Source organism: Saccoglossus kowalevskii, chromosome 4 (assembly GCF_978046115.1).
Source record: "Saccoglossus kowalevskii chromosome 4, keSacKowa6.1, whole genome shotgun sequence".
Taxonomy (NCBI): Eukaryota; Metazoa; Hemichordata; class Enteropneusta; family Harrimaniidae; genus Saccoglossus; species Saccoglossus kowalevskii.
The window spans coordinates 15,743,198-15,760,988 of record NC_140644.1 but is presented as its reverse complement, the minus strand read 5'-3'; the positions used below and the strand labels follow the sequence as shown (position 1 = coordinate 15,760,988).

The window sequence follows — 17,791 nt, the reverse complement described above, 5'->3', positions numbered from 1 at the left end:
AACTGAAAATAATGTACTTTACAGTAACTATCAATATAACATGTCTTCTCACCTTTTCAATGCAAGACATATTCCTGCTACAACACGCACCGTTCTGGCTATCCGCTGTAGTTTCTCAATAGGCTGTGAAGTAAACACAAAAACCGTTATACGCCATTTTACACGATATTACACCCTTTGTGAAATGTGGCGGGCTTTTATTGCCAGAGAGATAATTACACCATCACAGTATACGGCATCTTGAATTTTCAAGGTGAATGTTCCGGCGAAGCACTCCACTGTCAGGGAGAAATGTCCGAACCGAACAACACCGTGCACTGGCAGGCGGGCGATGAGTATACACAACTTAGCAACTTCAATGTGTCCCCTCTAAATTCGCCACTGTTAGGTATTGTTTTATCACAGCTGGCTTACAGTGTACATATATATATAGAAGAATTCTGGGAAGAGATCCAGTGCGAATCCATGCATGAGTTTACATGCGTTATACCTTCCCAACAGTTGGTTCCCAACGCGATGATTGCATATACAATCGACTGGAACATGAAAGCACCAGACTTGTAACAGAATATTCAATATGTTTCTCGTCATGTTATTTTTCATTAAATATAAATTTCTAATGAGGAGCAGCAGAAGTTTATCGTTTATTCCATGTTGGTTTAATTTTCAGGTAATTCATTGGGATGTTTGGACTTAGCCAGCGTGACTAACTAACAATCGTCCGCCTTTGTCCGTTTCTGGTCATAAATCCCATCATGCAACAGATCACGCAGAACGCGTCAGTCTGTGGCACCGTCAGATTAATAATACCATAGTCCCTTGCTGTAGATCAAAGGTGACGTCAATTCGATCCGTCGTGAACTCAAGTTGTCCCCGGGATGAACTATGTTATGCTTACAAAGTATGCGTTGACATGATTAGATTATCAACGGAGAATAGCATTTTTAATTAATTGTAGTTTCAATTAAACATTTTAGATTATGATATTTTTATGTTCACTGTTTACGCGAAGATTCACGGTTACAGGGCATAATTTAAAGAAAAAAGAAAACAAAGCGCTCGGGTAAAAGACTCTAGGATAGAGAGAAAATAATGTCATACGCAAAAATCAACACTTGAAATCAGTGTAATGAATAGTATTAATTCACACTGCACTGGAAGAATTAGTACCCAGTATTTATTGGAAATGTTTCGCTCGAGTCAACAATGCCTGGTTTCTGAAATAACAACATGAATTAACTTAATGGCTGGTTATAATTAATTATTCTAATAAATATTCATTTTGCTCCAAGCCTTATATGTAAATAATGAACTAAACTGGAACTAATGCACGTTTTGACAGCTGTAATTATCCAAAGACGAACGCCTATTCTAAAAATGATGACAATCACAGTCTACCCATTGAAATGCAGTGTTGAACAAAACTACGTAAGTACGATAAACGTTTCATCGGGCTAATAACGTATTTCCCGTATGGATGGAGTTCATGTTAAATCTATAAACCAAAATGCTAAAATTGTCATAAAATGGCGGTAATCGTTGCACCGCGTCCTGATCGATGTGGGTTCCGTAGCGACGTATACAACGCTTCGAACACGCTCTGCGCGACGACCGCCGCCCAGTAACTTTATAAGCGTACGCGTCCAGGAACTACATATGACAACTATCACTCGGATAACCAATAACTATGGAGCATCTGGGGCCATGTAATTCAGAAAACCTGAATTATACCATTATACATAATCCTTTTTAGCGATAGAGCCCGTTTATGACGTAAATATCCGTTCAAAACATCGTTGTACTTTTGATTTGTAGTCGTCCGTCACTGAAAATAATGTTTTTGGATATTTTACTATATTCTAGATGACGAGAGATTACATAACCAAACACAGTTTCCTGGGGAGAGAATCGGCTGATCGAAAGACACATTTTGCGGTAGACTTTTCATGCTAAGTTCTCATGCCCCTCCACAAAAAAGGTATTTGACAGCTATTACTTATAGGTCAAGCCGAACGACAAGACAACAATAAAGTGTTTTAACAGTGGAAGTACTTAGTGTTTTTGAAATTACACCTGAACGAAACACATCATGAAACGTTCGAACAGAACGAGAAGAAGGCACCATAGTGACTAAATGTCGGCACAGTTGTCGGTTAGGGCTTTCAGTCATTACGTCATTCTGACGCCACAGCAGCGCTACGCTACTAGAGTGCGTGACTTGTATTATGATTCATTTCCCGGCACGGAGTGTTGTGAATTGCCATTGACGGGTTTCATACTGTCCATATTATCATCACTGGACTTACAGTAATCTATGTAATTAATTCTAATATGTTATTTTCTTATTCAAATTTTATATTGATGTATAGTTTTGCAACGGACGGCTATTTTTGATCAGTTGTTTTTATATATTTTTTTTAAAAATCGTGATTGCGAAACAGAAGCCTATAGGCGAAATAATGACCGGTGACGCAACTAAATGGATGACAAGTGAATACGTTATAGTTCACCCGTCCAATATCCGTATGTATTGTATTGGACACAGATAGCGGGGTGAACTCCGGTACGAAGAAAGACACAGCAAAAGGTAACTTTAAATAAAGTCGACACGGAGGTGACGAGATAGGATATTCTGCATTATGTTGTCGGCATCTTAGGAGGGGTGAAAAGTTCACGCTTATATATATACGAACCATTAACAAAACATTGCGATTATTGAAAAACAAGTGTTCAGTATATTCGTCAATATACATGTACATACAATAATGAACGCACATCATTTTTCAGTCACGTCGCGCATGCGGACCATAACACACGACCAAAACTGACCCATAACTAGTAGTATTCCGTTAAGAACATACACTGGATCCACCCATGAGAGGGTTTCCTGAAAGGGGTTTACGTTATTGTCCATCATCGCAATATCTTTAAAGACGAGCAGTGAGATATTGTTGACAATAGAAACGAGGGCAGTCTATTATTAGTCTGGTGCTATATGGAATAAGTGACGTCGGAATAAAACAACTCTGAAATAAGAAAAGCAAAGTCAACAAAAACCGTACATCAAGCCAAACATTTTTATAGCATCACTTTAATTTGAAAGAATTATTTCGCCGATCGACGCTAATAAATAGAATGAATAGCGGACTGCCCAACGATTCGATGTCCGTCCAATTATGGGACACGTCAACATAAAGATTTGCAAGGCTGGTTGTACCCAAGTAACGCACATACGTTGCGATAAAAATTTACAAAAGTCACGTCTTGAAATCGAGTTGTCAAATACTTGACATAACCAAATTGTGCACATTGACAATTTCTAACAACTGCTCTTCAAGCGTATCAGAGTTGCAGCATATTAACATGCAAGTTGACACAACGGTCAGAAGGGCGTCCGTTAGATATATTGGCTTTGTGGTGTTATAGAAGTCATGTTGTAATGAAAACACTTTAATAAACAGTGAAGAATTTTTTTTAAAGAAAGGGAAAAGTGCTAAGCTTTTGACTCGTATTTATTGTGGTTAACACGCTCATCGTGAAACGTTTTTACAAAGCATCCGGTTTATTTTAGATTTAAACACACCCCTCCCAAAAAAACACATTTGTGAACTATTTCCACAGATATGCACATTGATACTGATATTGACACCACATGCACATAAGAATAAACTGTTTCGGCTTGAAGCAAACTGGTGTATTTGTATTATGCAATGACGGTACTAAACACAGACGATTTCATATTTCTGGAACTATTAAATGCCGTTATTTTTACTATACAATAGTAAAGTAGTTACAAACTAATGACTAAAATATAGAATATAATAGAATCACCGGAAAGACAATGTAACATTATTTGGGATTAATATGTTAATAAAGGTGTTACATAATTGCATTTACTGTATAACACATAATGAGTTTTCTTGTGCTGTAACACTTATCGATCTACATAATGGTTTATTTATTTTTTTAATCTATGAAATACTTTTGTGATGCGAAATCTTTGGTAAACACAAGGACAGTGCGTCATGTGACTTGATGTATATTTATGACAATGGTATGTGAATAGTTTTTTGCTCGAACACAAATAAATATTCTAGTTGGCATGGTGATGCTTACACGTGTATAACACGTATACCTATAGTTCATTATTATATTGTCAACATACTCGAAAACATACACAAAAACACAACCTATAGCATCGCATGCATTGTATTCCTGTGTGTTTCAAAATGTATAATGTTGGCACCGCAAGTGAATCGAAACTGCTTTAAAACTAAAATTTGTGAGAAATTTAAAGGTGTTTTCACAGACGTTACATGGTATACCGTGGCGATAATACTGCATAAAGAGAAATATACAATGGATTACATTACAAGTCTGCCAGATTCACCGCCAGGCTTAAAACTGAAGTCTCACATTAGAGACGCAATACGTAGCCAACATCTAGTTCCTGTTGTCGACGGATATCTTTGGTTTTAGTGTCGACAAATTAACCTAGAGTGGCTGTTGAATTCGAAATGTTACCGAAATACACAATACAATATTTATTGTTTTCATCTCTGTTATAAGTAACCAGTTTACCGGCAAATATACTTTGAGTTGAGGCTTGTACATACCTCTAAATATCTAGGTCTTCGCATACGATAATCAAGATAATCCTCTAAGATTTCCTGATCAGTAAGTCCCTCTCCTACCGTGGGCTGCATCCTCGCGATACGAGTCGCTGGCACCGTCGCTGGGCGAGCGAGTGAGCGCACAGAACGCAAGTTACGACTATACTCAGACATGTTTAGATCCTTTTTAAAACCAACGGAACAAATCGGGCGGATCGCTGTCCGCAAATACCAAAAGTGTGTTTTCCTTGGTCGTGTTTACCATGCCTTTGTACACGCTTTTACTGATGCTTGTCAGCTTGCTGGCTGTCGCTTTTGTCGCCGTGTGTACTGTTTCATTTCACCGTCCCGAGCTGGCTTTGCCGAGAAGTGTTTGACGGCACATGCGTTGACACGGGACAGCAACGTAATCGACCCCCTTCATGACAACCCACATGAACGATATTCTATTGTATATGTGCCTTTTCAAAACGAATTAGGGAACTGAACAGTCTGTCAAGTACGCAACATACACTATTCGTCTTTTATTGCGACAAATAAGGCGGAACACTCTGTCAACTCGACTCAACTTGAAGTCATGACGATTATCGCACGGAAGACAATGTGTTGATCTGTCCTCAATCAGTCATTGACTGGCGAAGTCATGACAAAGTATCGATTAACTTTTAACCGCAATTTCAGTTACTGAACTTCGTCATCTCAGTATTCTGACATAGTCATTAAACCTTATTCCATGATTTGTGTGTCAAATTGTGGCGTGTAATCGAATTTCGTGCAAACTAACAAACGTATTTTACATGCGTTGTATACGTCGCGTGAGTCTCACGAGCACGATATATGGCGCTTCAAATATAGACACTTAGAATACGCATAGAATTATGGGAAATAAAGACGTCACCCAGAAGTCAAATTAACCGTGACGTTATTTCGAAAACAAACAAAGATTGAAAAGCACATTTTCAATTTTTTGGATTTGTGGAATTCGTGAGTACCCGATCACCCGAAATGAAAATGCGCTGTCTTTTGTTTTGTGTATTACACTGTACCTTGGTAAGTTCAATATTCTCACGTGCTACTGAGCATGCGTATTTAGATGAATAATGCACCACCGATTACGACCCAAATGAAGTCTAGATGTAGTACCAATACTTCGGCCGTGGCAATGATATATATACAACAACGTTAACAAACTTGATTCTCATACGCTACTGTTGAGGAGCTATTTCTCGAAACGTCCAGCTATTTAGATGCATTACTTAGGGCAACGAACTATCGCCTATTTAATATTTTTTATTTATGTATTAATTATATTGTCTGACAGGTTTGTGTAAAATGCCGGTTTTACCTTACCTGGGCTGGCGCGAACTGCTTCCTTGCATTATATTTTTAAATATACACGCGGTGTAGCAGTCAGTTCGCATTCACGCCATCACTACGTTTGCTTTCACAGAATAAATATGTGGCAGATAAAATATATTTACGTGGCTATACCTGAACAGACTTACGCCACAAATAAGCCACGCGATACGTAAGTTATACACTAGTCCACTGAGTACTTCGTTCTTCACGCAGCCGTGGCTGTGTCACCGATACACCACTCACCCGTGAATACTGTCGCGTGTTTGGCACCAATCACCCGAGTTATCCATGTGATTTCAACGACCTTTCCGCCCAGAAGCGTTTAACTCGATTTTAAGTTAGTTTAAACGGCCACGAACAAAGTTTGACAAAAGTTGACAAGGTCATTAAAAGGCGGTGATAGTCGAGCAGCACGTGTTCGAATATCATTTACTTTACACGCGTTGTGTATGTCGCTGTGAGTCGCATATCTAACAGGACGCGACGCAACGACCTCCACCTCTTAAAGGGCGGTGGTCGTCACGTAGCGCGTGTTCTAATTTCATGTGAATGAACAATGTATTTTACACGCGTTGTATACGTCGCTATGAGTCTCACACCGTCGCGACGACTGCCGCCCTTTAGACATTCCATCGAGCTTGTTTCTTTAAAAGTAAGAACGTACCATACAGATTAAGAATACGGTTCAAGTATGGATTTGCTTGCCTCAAGTAAGTGAGAATAATTAATACGAGCTAATTAATATGGTCACTGTAGAATTACACCACACAGGGCGCCGTAACATCAGAATATGAGGATGCATGTAACAAGCGCGTTCTGTGTGGAAGTTCGAACTGGAAACATTAGTCCTCCGAAAGCCTCCCCAAAATCTTAAAGGGCAGTGGTCGTCGCTCCGCGTCCTATTCGATATGGATCTCACAGTGGCGTAGACAACGCGTGTAGTGTTTGTTTACATTGAATTTGAACACGCGCTGTGCACCACTAAACACAAACTTTAGATTAAAAGCATTTATATACATATATAATTGAAAGTAATAAGTTATAATTCCAAATAAAGTTGCTGTATTCAAATACCACTTCGACATACACTGTAATAATTCTCCTACCTACACCTTCCCACATGTACATTTACATGTAATTGATATTTGGATAGTGCAGCTATACACATTTAACACCGATGGTAAAGTGGCATAGTGCTGAATTGGAAAGCGTTTTTCACAATAAACACCGAGAAACAACGATCGCGATAGTTATACGTCATTTTAAAGCGGATGGATCATCACCTGCGCACGCGCGGAAATTAATTCCCAAACAACGATAACAACGCACGCTGAAAACGCAAAGGCTTATGGGTAGACGCACACGCTATGGCCGTCTGTCGCATGCGAAGGTGACAACATCCCCCGCTTTAAGTGAATGCTACGGACCCGACCAAAACCATTTTGTTTCAACAGAGAGACTGTGGTTTCAATAACACACTGCTCATTGGTAATAAGATGTTAGAAGGCTCCATCGCAGTGACCTGCTGTTGGAGGGCGCCATCGCAGTGACCCGGTGTTGGAGAGCGCCATCGCTTCGTAGGTTTACTTGTGTTCTACTGTCAATCACATAGGTTAATGGTCTGTGACATGCCTCCACTTTCACACAAATTCGATAAATGGCTTAGAATAAGAACTATTTTTTGATCCAGTGAAACGTGTATTTACTGTCGTCACTTGCACGTACCACTGCACTGACGTCTTTAACTAGTGGCCACGTTGTTCATATAGCAAATCTCTCTAATAGTGGCACTGGCATCCGCCCGAGTTCGGAATATGGACATGATGATTTAACAAGACATTGACGTTTCACTTAATAGCATTAAGTGTTGCGTACAAACACTACATTGGCGGAATTGCTCAATATTCACATTCTGGGATTACATATACGTACTTCGGATGTATTCAAGTTAAGCTATTAATTTACGGGAAAAACGTCGACCAGTACAAGTATAGTGTGTGTGTGAGCTGGTCTTAGTATGATGTAATCCATAAGCAATTAAAACATTTTGTAAACTCGACTCTTACGAAAGTAAAGTTTTTCACAGTATGTTGAATGCCTCCAGGGCCCAGTGATCTTTGCCAGGCGGGGTAAATATGGAGTGGTCGAGAGCGTAAGCAACAAATACTAGCCATGTGACACACAATAGAGAAATGATCTACACGCAGAAATGTAATAAAAGAAAAGAATTGACGGATATATGTGAAAGGGTCGCGAATGACGATTCTCCCATGTGTTTGGCGAATAGCATCGACAGTTTCAGATAACACAGTCTACGTGTGCATTCTCCGACATAATATATGAAACGGGACACACATTACATTACGTAATGTGTTCTACTAAGAAAATAACATTACTGTCCAAAGTCTCATGCGACTCGCACATGCACAGCGATACAACCTTATGTCAATTTCCCCCTTTAGATATGATCCTACTAATGCAGTCATCAACTGCTTAGGTCCAGTTTCTGCAATGGTCAGCCTGTTTTCCAAAATCGACACGCGTGGGCGTTTTTTAATTATTAAAGTTGTCACTAACTTTGTGTTTTTATTCAGATCTAACATTTTTCTTAAATTCGGACACAATAACTTTTGAAAAGGCGCGCGATGACACAAAATATAAATATTGTTTTCTGGGTTTTTACCGAGACACACTGCTGAACTCAAAATATAATCTCACTCAGTACTGACAGATTAGTTATCTCATTCGTCAAAAAAGATATGAGAGTCTTCAAATACCGCGTATTATCAGTGACCAGTAAATCCCTTCAGGCGATAACACGCGATAAAGATACAACTCGAGAACAGTGAGACTTCGTATCTCGAAGGTTTCCAATAAATAAAGCAAGGTTCACGTGAAATTGGGATTAAGCGAAACAAACCGGAATCCACGCATTGAAGTATGTTTTATGTAGCCCTACTTACAGAAAAACGCCATTTACGAAATTGGTTAGTAAGAAATCGCAGAAATGGGTCAATTATATCATTAGAGCGCGAAATGAATAAGTCTTCTATTTAACTAAGTGATTTTCCACCACTTATGCGCGACTGTGTCCATTCACAGCGACGATGTGAGTGCGATGCTGGTGTACGTATTCTCAACCGTAATTGAGGTGCGTCTGTCCTGACAGGGGAGAGAAAGCGAAATCGTCAAACACAATAAAGCATTCAATGTGTGTGCAGACTGCTGAAAAAAGATCGATCATATTTGACGTATGTTTTTTTTTTAAAGTAAAGAAGGCTGTGCTTGTTAATAACGATCGTCGCTCTCTATAGGAGTGTGTAAAATGAACAGCTGCGTTATATACACTACACTAACGTGTAATATGAAAATATACCACTATCCCCATAGCAACAAGCCGGAAATGTGGATACCACAACTATAATGAATATTTTCCTTGACAACGACTTGTCTTGAGAATCAGTACACTTTTCTACATTTGAAAACAAAAAATCGTTTTATTTTTTTTTTAATATACTAATTGAAGAAAATTGTAGAAATAAACATCATTATCATAAAACCTGGGTCAAACATTCCACATTTTGGTTAAAAAAAAGATCAAAACGAGTAGCCTTGTTCACATTCTATTAAGATATATTCACAATGATTTCAAAATCGGCAATATATATCCATCAATATGTGTAATCATCAACATCCAAAGCGTAAGTATATATTCCGACATACCACAGATCAACCACATCACCTCAAAACTTCTCTTCCTACCTGTTCTCTTTTCTCTCGCAGACCGTGTCTCCGTTTCCGCCATACTAGATACTCCGACTGCGATGGCGTCCGTCCAGCTAAAATTGACGGGATTGGTCGCTGGAGGTAAAACGAGCGACTGTATTTGGACGAATACATCGAGAATCCGAGCACCCCGCTGACTATAGCTCAGAGCTGCCGGGTTGTACATAACGAACGAAACGTAAATCAATCAATATTTTCATTATTGATATTTGCCCATGATAATAGCGTCCAGTTGCCATGGAAACGTATCGATGGAACATATGTATATGTACACTAGAAACTTAAAGCGTACTTGAGACATGTGTCAACATCGTTCATTGAACGTCGTATGCAACAGTCGTTTTGATCGACTCTCGGCGGCCCGGTAATGAGTATGCCTTATCTTCGTTGTGACATCACTTGACGCGTTCGTATACATTAGTTTGGTACACATGGACTATAATGTCGTTGCTATGCACTCCATAACCAAAGATCGTTTCTTTGATCTCAAATTTTAACGCAACCAATTATACTTCACAGAAAGAACACGGTCCATAATTCCCACTCTTTATCGCTTAATAGCAGTTTTATTTGTGGTATTTTATTGACATTTATTTTTATATTCACCGATAGCGACGAAACGACAATTATCCCCTGGGGCGCCGCCGCCTTGTTTGCACAAACGCATTAAAACTAATATTCTTGAGAGCGTACTTGGTGTTTAAAGTGTACCGTTAAATCCGGCAGGGGACCTAACGACGTTTGCATTATGATACAAGTCAGCAATAATTTAAAATTCGTTCAATGTCAGGGATAGCATAATTGAATCACAGTCCCTCTAGCGGTTTTATGTTTCAAGCGATATTGGATCAACACATTTTATTTCTCAATGATGTTGATATATAGGAGAGTATAATTATATTCATATTCACACTTAATAATTCGCATCGATGGAGCGAACAGTACATTTGAATAACATTAGTTAAAACTGCCTTATAAAAACGGCAGCCACCACTCACTATTCTCAAAACAGATTTGTCAAAATGCGACGGACAGTTTTATATTTGAAAACAAATGGTGCTTTATAATGATTTTTAATTTAATTTCCTTTTTTTTTTCATATTTTATGATAAGGTGTAATTCACACGACAAAAAGTAAACATTGGACTGTGTTTTTACGATGTTTACAGAGTAGTATATACAAGCTTGTATTGATCAGTTAAATTCACAACACGGTGTTTAAGTAGAAAACCATGTACTTGTAACTCAGTACATTGTAGTCGATTTGAAAATATATACATAAACCCGACGGAATATCGACTATTCCTGTGACATCACAGCCCGTAAAATTCTAAAATCAATAATGTGAAATTTATTAAATTGATTTGTGCTAAGTTCATATTGTTGAAATGTACACAAATACACACGTCAAGGTCACGTGACGATTCGCCAAAAGGCTTGAGAATGAGTGAAAAACACCATTTTTATCTCACGCGTAAAGCGGGTGTTTAACTGCTGTGATTTGGCGGAACTAAAGTTGGTAAAAAAACTCCTGATCTTGTTTTCACACTCTAGAAATCCATTCACTGACAGGCTACTCACAACGTGTATTTTATTTGAACCCATTCATGTACAACCACGTTTTACGAAATTGTACATTCTATTTTAAACATAAAACATCGGGTAAATGTCTTTCATTAATGATATTGATATTTTTATTAGTTTTTTTAAGCAAGATTTATTAGTGCCTTTTTAGACTGTAACATGCTTTATTATTATTTTGATTCTGTATTTAATAATTAATAATATCTTTGTTTATAAATGCATATACCTTTATTGTGTTAGGACTTTTATCGGGGTTTTAAATTGTTTGCCAAAATATGATAAAATAAAATCAAAATAAGAAATACAAATACAAAAGCTTTCGTCACACGAGGGCGCTATTTATAGGAAAGGTGTAATGCTCTAGGGGCGAGATAAAATACTCGGTACGCATTGTGTCAACACAGGTGGCGTTATTCAGCACAGACTAAAGGTTGGTCTCCAATCGCTTGGTTTTTGGCGATCTGCGTGTCAATGACTCAATGACTCGGTACGAACAGTTCATAATGTATGGCGAACACTGGTGGCGCTATTTCTTTCTCGGATAAGACAAAGAAAAGAACAGGTTTATTGATCGTACATGCACTCACTACATTTACGGACTTGTTCAGTATTCATTCTTTTACCTCACCTCGATATAATTAAAAATCTAATCTTATCTAATTAAATCAACTTGAATTCTAGTTTTTATTTAGAATACCAATGATATCGACGTTCTTTTTTACATACCGTGAGATATCCTTTTTAGCATTTTCTACTGATAATTAACTTTTCTACACGTTGTATATTCTTTGTTCATATTTGGTTCATGTGCGATCATCAGAAGATCTCATGTGCCATGTAGCATCGGCGACTAGCGCCTCTATATGACACCGTGACATCGGCAATGTGCTGTGTTGGACGTGTATACTATAATTCAGTGGACATCCGGGACATTTATTACGATGCCATTAGATGGCACACAGTTGTAAGCCAATCGATGAACTAGCCAAGTCCCCGCGTAATATATTACTATTATTCATAATATATTACTATTATTCATAATATATTACTATTATTCATAATATATTGTAATAAAGTATCACATATTACAACACCGATGACTCACTTTTTTCAAATGTATGCGAATCGTTTTAATATAGGCGACCCATCATGTACCCATGTGGCATGTACGACAAACACGACGCGAGGTGACGACTGTGGTGATTTAAAATGACCAAAAACCATGATTTTCAATCACTTTGTTGACGGGCAAGAACTTTACTTTAGAGCACTCACAATTTTTGACTGTACATTTTTTTTTTCGCCAGGTACCTTCGTGTCCAAACAGCACTGAAAAAACTGATTTTACAGCTACCAGCCGTTACTATAGCAACTATAGAGATTTGAATCTTTTAGTGAGTTTGGAGCTGGATGATGTATAATACAAACGACCATTGTCATTGTAATAAAAGTTATTGTATAGCTATTGAAATATTAGAATTTACGCTTCACCGTGATTCGTTAAATGACAAGTCAGACACGTTTAGGGACGACGTCAAAAGATTCGATGTCAGATAAAAAAAACTTAATTCCTTTAGTTTTTTTCCAAACCCCCCTACCCCCCACTGAAACTTAATTGATAAATATTGGTCATGGCGTCAGATTACATTCACCATTAAATACAAATTGATAATTGAACAGTAGTATGGCATAGCAGTTGGCTGTCGGGTGGGTGTAAAAAGATTTTACAAATGCACCTCATTTGACGCACAGATTTACACTCGAACCAAACCATTTTTCTGTTTTTTTTCCCTTTTCGGTTATTTCTGTCCATGATTGGATAGAAAAAAAACGAGCTACAAATACTCCAAGATTTTTTTGACTTCATTAAAAAATAAAATCGTTTTTGTCGGATGCAAACTTTTTTAGGTCAAAACCCCCCACCCTAAAACTAAAGGAAATAAGTTTTTTATCCGACATCGATCTTTTGACGTCGTCCCTTACTCAAGCATGTCGACACTTTTTTTTTGAATATTTGTCGTATCTCACAGATCATACCATAGATGAGCAATGAGCACCCACATTCAAAATCTCAAGAAATAATAGAACACAAATGACTCAAGCAAGAAGATGTGTCTTATCTCAAAGGCACACGCCGTCTTCACGGGGAATGCAAGTGAGCGTAGCCAATTTGTTGAGAGCTATATAAAAGGTGATATACCACTCTTGGCCATGTCACCTATAAACTGACGTCAATAGACTATTTTCCATTCACTGCGAGAATCACGCGTAATGCGTGAAATCGAACGTAAAAACAGGACAAACAAAGGTCATAGCGTCGTACGAACTCCGCACAGTTCGATGCGCGTTACTTGTCATCACTGCACAAAGCAGCTTTGCATAGAACTAATTTGCATATTCGAATATGTTCCAACTACAAGACCCTGTCGGTTAACAAAGTTATGCGTAAGTCGCTTGGTTACTTTAATCACTTTAATAAGACGTTTCACACCCCGACTTCGAATAAAATGTTCAGTTAATTAGATTAAAATATACATGACTTGCGTTAGAAAAGTGCAATTCTTTCCTACATGCCAAAGCATTAGTTTCTACAATAAATGACTAACTTTATAAACTTACTAGAACCTGTGTATTCTATAGCTGTTAGACGCGCAAAATCGAACCCGTTCAAGCCAGAAATAGTATTGAAATATTCACCAGAATACAAGATGAACAGAAATGTTAAGAAACCCCTTTCAGTGAAATTAGTTTTTAATGTATATACGTGAACGTTTTTTCTTCGAATTCCAAGTTTTAGTGTATCATGTGCGCCATTTCACTACAGTGACATTACCTTTCAAAACATAGTCCGCGATAAAATGGTACGTATTTACGTTTTTACTGATGTCTGACATTAATAAATAGTTCGGATGTCACATACGTATTTTTCCATTTTTTGAAGTACGTTTTCAGATGTAACAGCTACAGGAAAATGACCGTGCGTAGTGAGGTGATTGAACACAAAATTGAAGGCTGCCTGTGGCAGAGGCACTATTGCGTAAAGCGCAAAGGCCTCTGGGAAGGAGATTGAGCGTCGTAGTGGCGTCAAACATCGCGTGGGATCCGACAAACGCGAAAGTATTTTGGGGTCATTTCTATGCTCAATAATGTGCTGTACACATTTGATGATAGACAATTTCGATTAAGGTAGAAGCCTAGTCATAATTTCTGACAAAATTGGTCATAAATCGCATGACAATGTTCATTAGTTTATTATGTACAATCATGAAGCTAATGTCCCATGGTACAATGGAATAGCATTATTTTGTGTGTTACAGTTAAGCTTTTTGAGAAGCGTGTCTTAATATTTCTTGAAAATTGCTATTTTTAGAACAATTCCATAGAACACAATGTTAAAGAAAAATTGCAATTTTTGACACTTTTTAAAACCCAGATTTTTTAAATAATTCAGAACAACAAAAAGTACTCCATCATTAACAATATATGATTTTTTTCAGCCTATGTCACCAGGCTAGATTTTGAGAAATTGCATAATATCACTGCCATAGGAACCTGTGGTAAAAGTGTTATAATAGTGTCAAAATGGCGACTTCCCACTAAAATACAACCATCAATTTCTCGAAAAAAAGGCTGGTGACCCCAACTTTTTTAAGGTCAATATCTTATATTGCCGTGGAGTACAATTTATTGCAAAATGAATAAATTCTGGTTTTTTTTAATTTATGAGTAGGCTTCTACCTTAAGTGAGGCTATTCGGGAGCAAAATTCCTCTGTCGAAGATCAGCTGGTCGATGTGAGCTACGAAATAAAGAAATTCTAGTTCAAAATCAAATCGTTCGATTTTTGCGGCAGACGTTCGACGCGCGTCTTCCATGCATCATGCATTGTGCGGAAAATCACCTATTCTTTTAAATCCAGATTGTAGGCGGTCACACCTGTATTCATGTCGTTCAAATTGCATACGGCCACACCTATTCATGCAGATTGCAAACGGCTAATCGAGTATTCATAAACAGATTGCAGACGGCTGAACTCAATGTACATGCGCATGTAGATTATTCACATGTAGATTGTAAACGGCCACTTGTTTACTCACATGCAGATTGTAAACGGTCACACGTTTATTCACATGTAGATTGTAAATGGCTACACGTTCACTCACATGTAGATTGTAAACGGCCATACGTCTATTTACATGTAGATTGTAAACGGCCACACGTTTACTCACACAAAGTTTTAAACAGCCATACGTTTATTCACATGCAGACTGTAAACGGCAATACCTATACTCACATGCAGACTGTAAACGGAGACACGTTTACTCACATGTAAATTGTAAACGGCCACACGTTTACTCACATGTAAATTGTAAACGGCCACACGTTTACTCACATGTAGATTGTAAACGGCCACACGTTTACTCACATATAAATTGTAAACGGCCACACGTTTACTCACATGTAGATTGTAAACGGCCATACGTTTACTCACATGTAGATTGTAAACGGCCATACCTTTACTCACATGCAGATTGTAAACGGCCACACGTTTACTCACATGTAGATTGTAAACGGCCACACGTTTACTCACATGCAGATTGTAAACGGCCACACGTTTACTCACATAAAGTTTGTAAACAGCCATAAGTTTATTCACATGCAGACTGTAAACGACCATACCTTTACTCACATGCTGATTGTAAACGGCCATACGTGTACTTCCATTTAGATTGCAAACAGCCATACGTTTACGAACATGCAGATTGTAAATGGCCATACGTTTACGAACATGCAGATTGTGAACGGCCACACGTTCATGAACATGCAGATTGTAAACGGCCATACGTGTACTCACATGCATATTGTAAACGGCTATACGTTTATTCAGATGGAGTAATTTAAAATAAGATGCTGGTCAGAAGTGCACATTTACAACCGCAAAACATAGTAAGTAAGACAAATGAGCTAATTCTGCTGATATATATTACGATGGTATGGTTTATCCTCACGCGGTGTGGATAAATATTCTAACAACAAATCATGACATTGTCAAGTCATTCTGCGTCACCACGCAGGTGTCACTCTACCAGTTGTTCGCACATAAGAGCAATGGATACAAAACAAACAAACAAACAAAACAGGAGTAGAATAACTATTGTTCATTGTTGAAATTTCTGCAAATATCTCAAGCTAAAATTTAAAAAAATACTATAATAAACATGGCGGCGCCTCCACGATACATTTATTAAAGTGGCATTCCACCAAGCCTGTGTTGGAAACAATATATGCAACTGTTTAATGCATTTATTGATTTTTGCTTCAGGTAATTAAAATAAATACGGACAAATCGGTTGTTTTGGATATAACTGTCATTCCGTACCTGACGTGATCATCGGGGCAACCTAGACATCGGCGGAATTCAGTACGCTAGCGCCGATCATATATCGACGTTATATTACAGCCACATTATAGAAAGAGACATCGAATGTGGTAGTCAGTATACCTACAGTATATCAAGTTGTGTTGTCTTATTAGGGCTAGTGAACAATTAAGTGACAATAAAAAGCTGTGTCTATGCGCGAGTTTATTTATTTATTTATTTATTTATTTATTTATTTATTTATTTATTTATTTATTTATTTATTTATTTATTTATTTATTTATTTATTTATTTATTTATTTATTTATTTATTTATTTATTTATTTATTTATTTATTTATTTATTTATTTATTTATTTATTTATATGTGTATTTATAGTGTCGTCGACTACATGCAATTTATCAAAAACATGATATATGTATATCGATGGTCCAAATTCACCATTGGAAAAAACAACAACACATAGATGAACTGACACCGTGGCCATGGCGACGACATAAACAAACAACTATTTCTTGTCGAATAACGATACAGTGTGTTGTGATTTAAAAGCAAATGGTCCATAAATGCGCCCTGCCCCTGATAGAATTCTTGTGTTTGATGTGACTTTACCAAAACATCCCCTTAGGTTACAACGTGAATATAGCCATTATGAACAGAGTCAACAGGTCAAACAGTAAAGAGACCAGTCATACATGCAAGCACATGCTCGGGACACTTGACGGTAATTCAATCGCACAAAGCCGTAATGCTGGCACAGTAACAACGACCATTATCACACAGGAGGTAATTTGTAAACAGCCTGAGGGGAAGATTAAGATCACGTTGCTTCAAATAAGCATTACTTTAGATTTTGCAAGAAAAAAAAGAAGGTAGAACTGGTTGTCGGAACCGCTGTAATTGTGTCCTGGTCGTGCAATTAACATGAATGTCTTTGCAAATGAAATATTGGACGGTTACGCCCGGAATACCTTAACCACCCAACCAGTCTTAGCGTTAATTTAGGAACAGTAGTTATTAGACTGTTAGTTGTAGTATTATGATAAACATTATATCCTATAACTTGAACA

At 37.7% G+C, this 17,791-nt stretch overlaps 1 protein-coding gene across 1 annotated transcript in view; it reads right to left on the bottom strand.

The window, feature by feature from the left end:
- LOC102805548 (uncharacterized) overlaps positions 1-17,791 on the bottom strand; it is a 30,225-nt gene that overhangs the window by 9,387 nt on the left and 3,047 nt on the right. Inside the window, exon 3 of the mRNA XM_085498263.1 lies at positions 53-123. Coding sequence (XP_085354389.1) covers positions 53-123 — 71 coding nt within the window. The remainder of the gene's footprint in view (positions 1-52; positions 124-17,791) is intronic.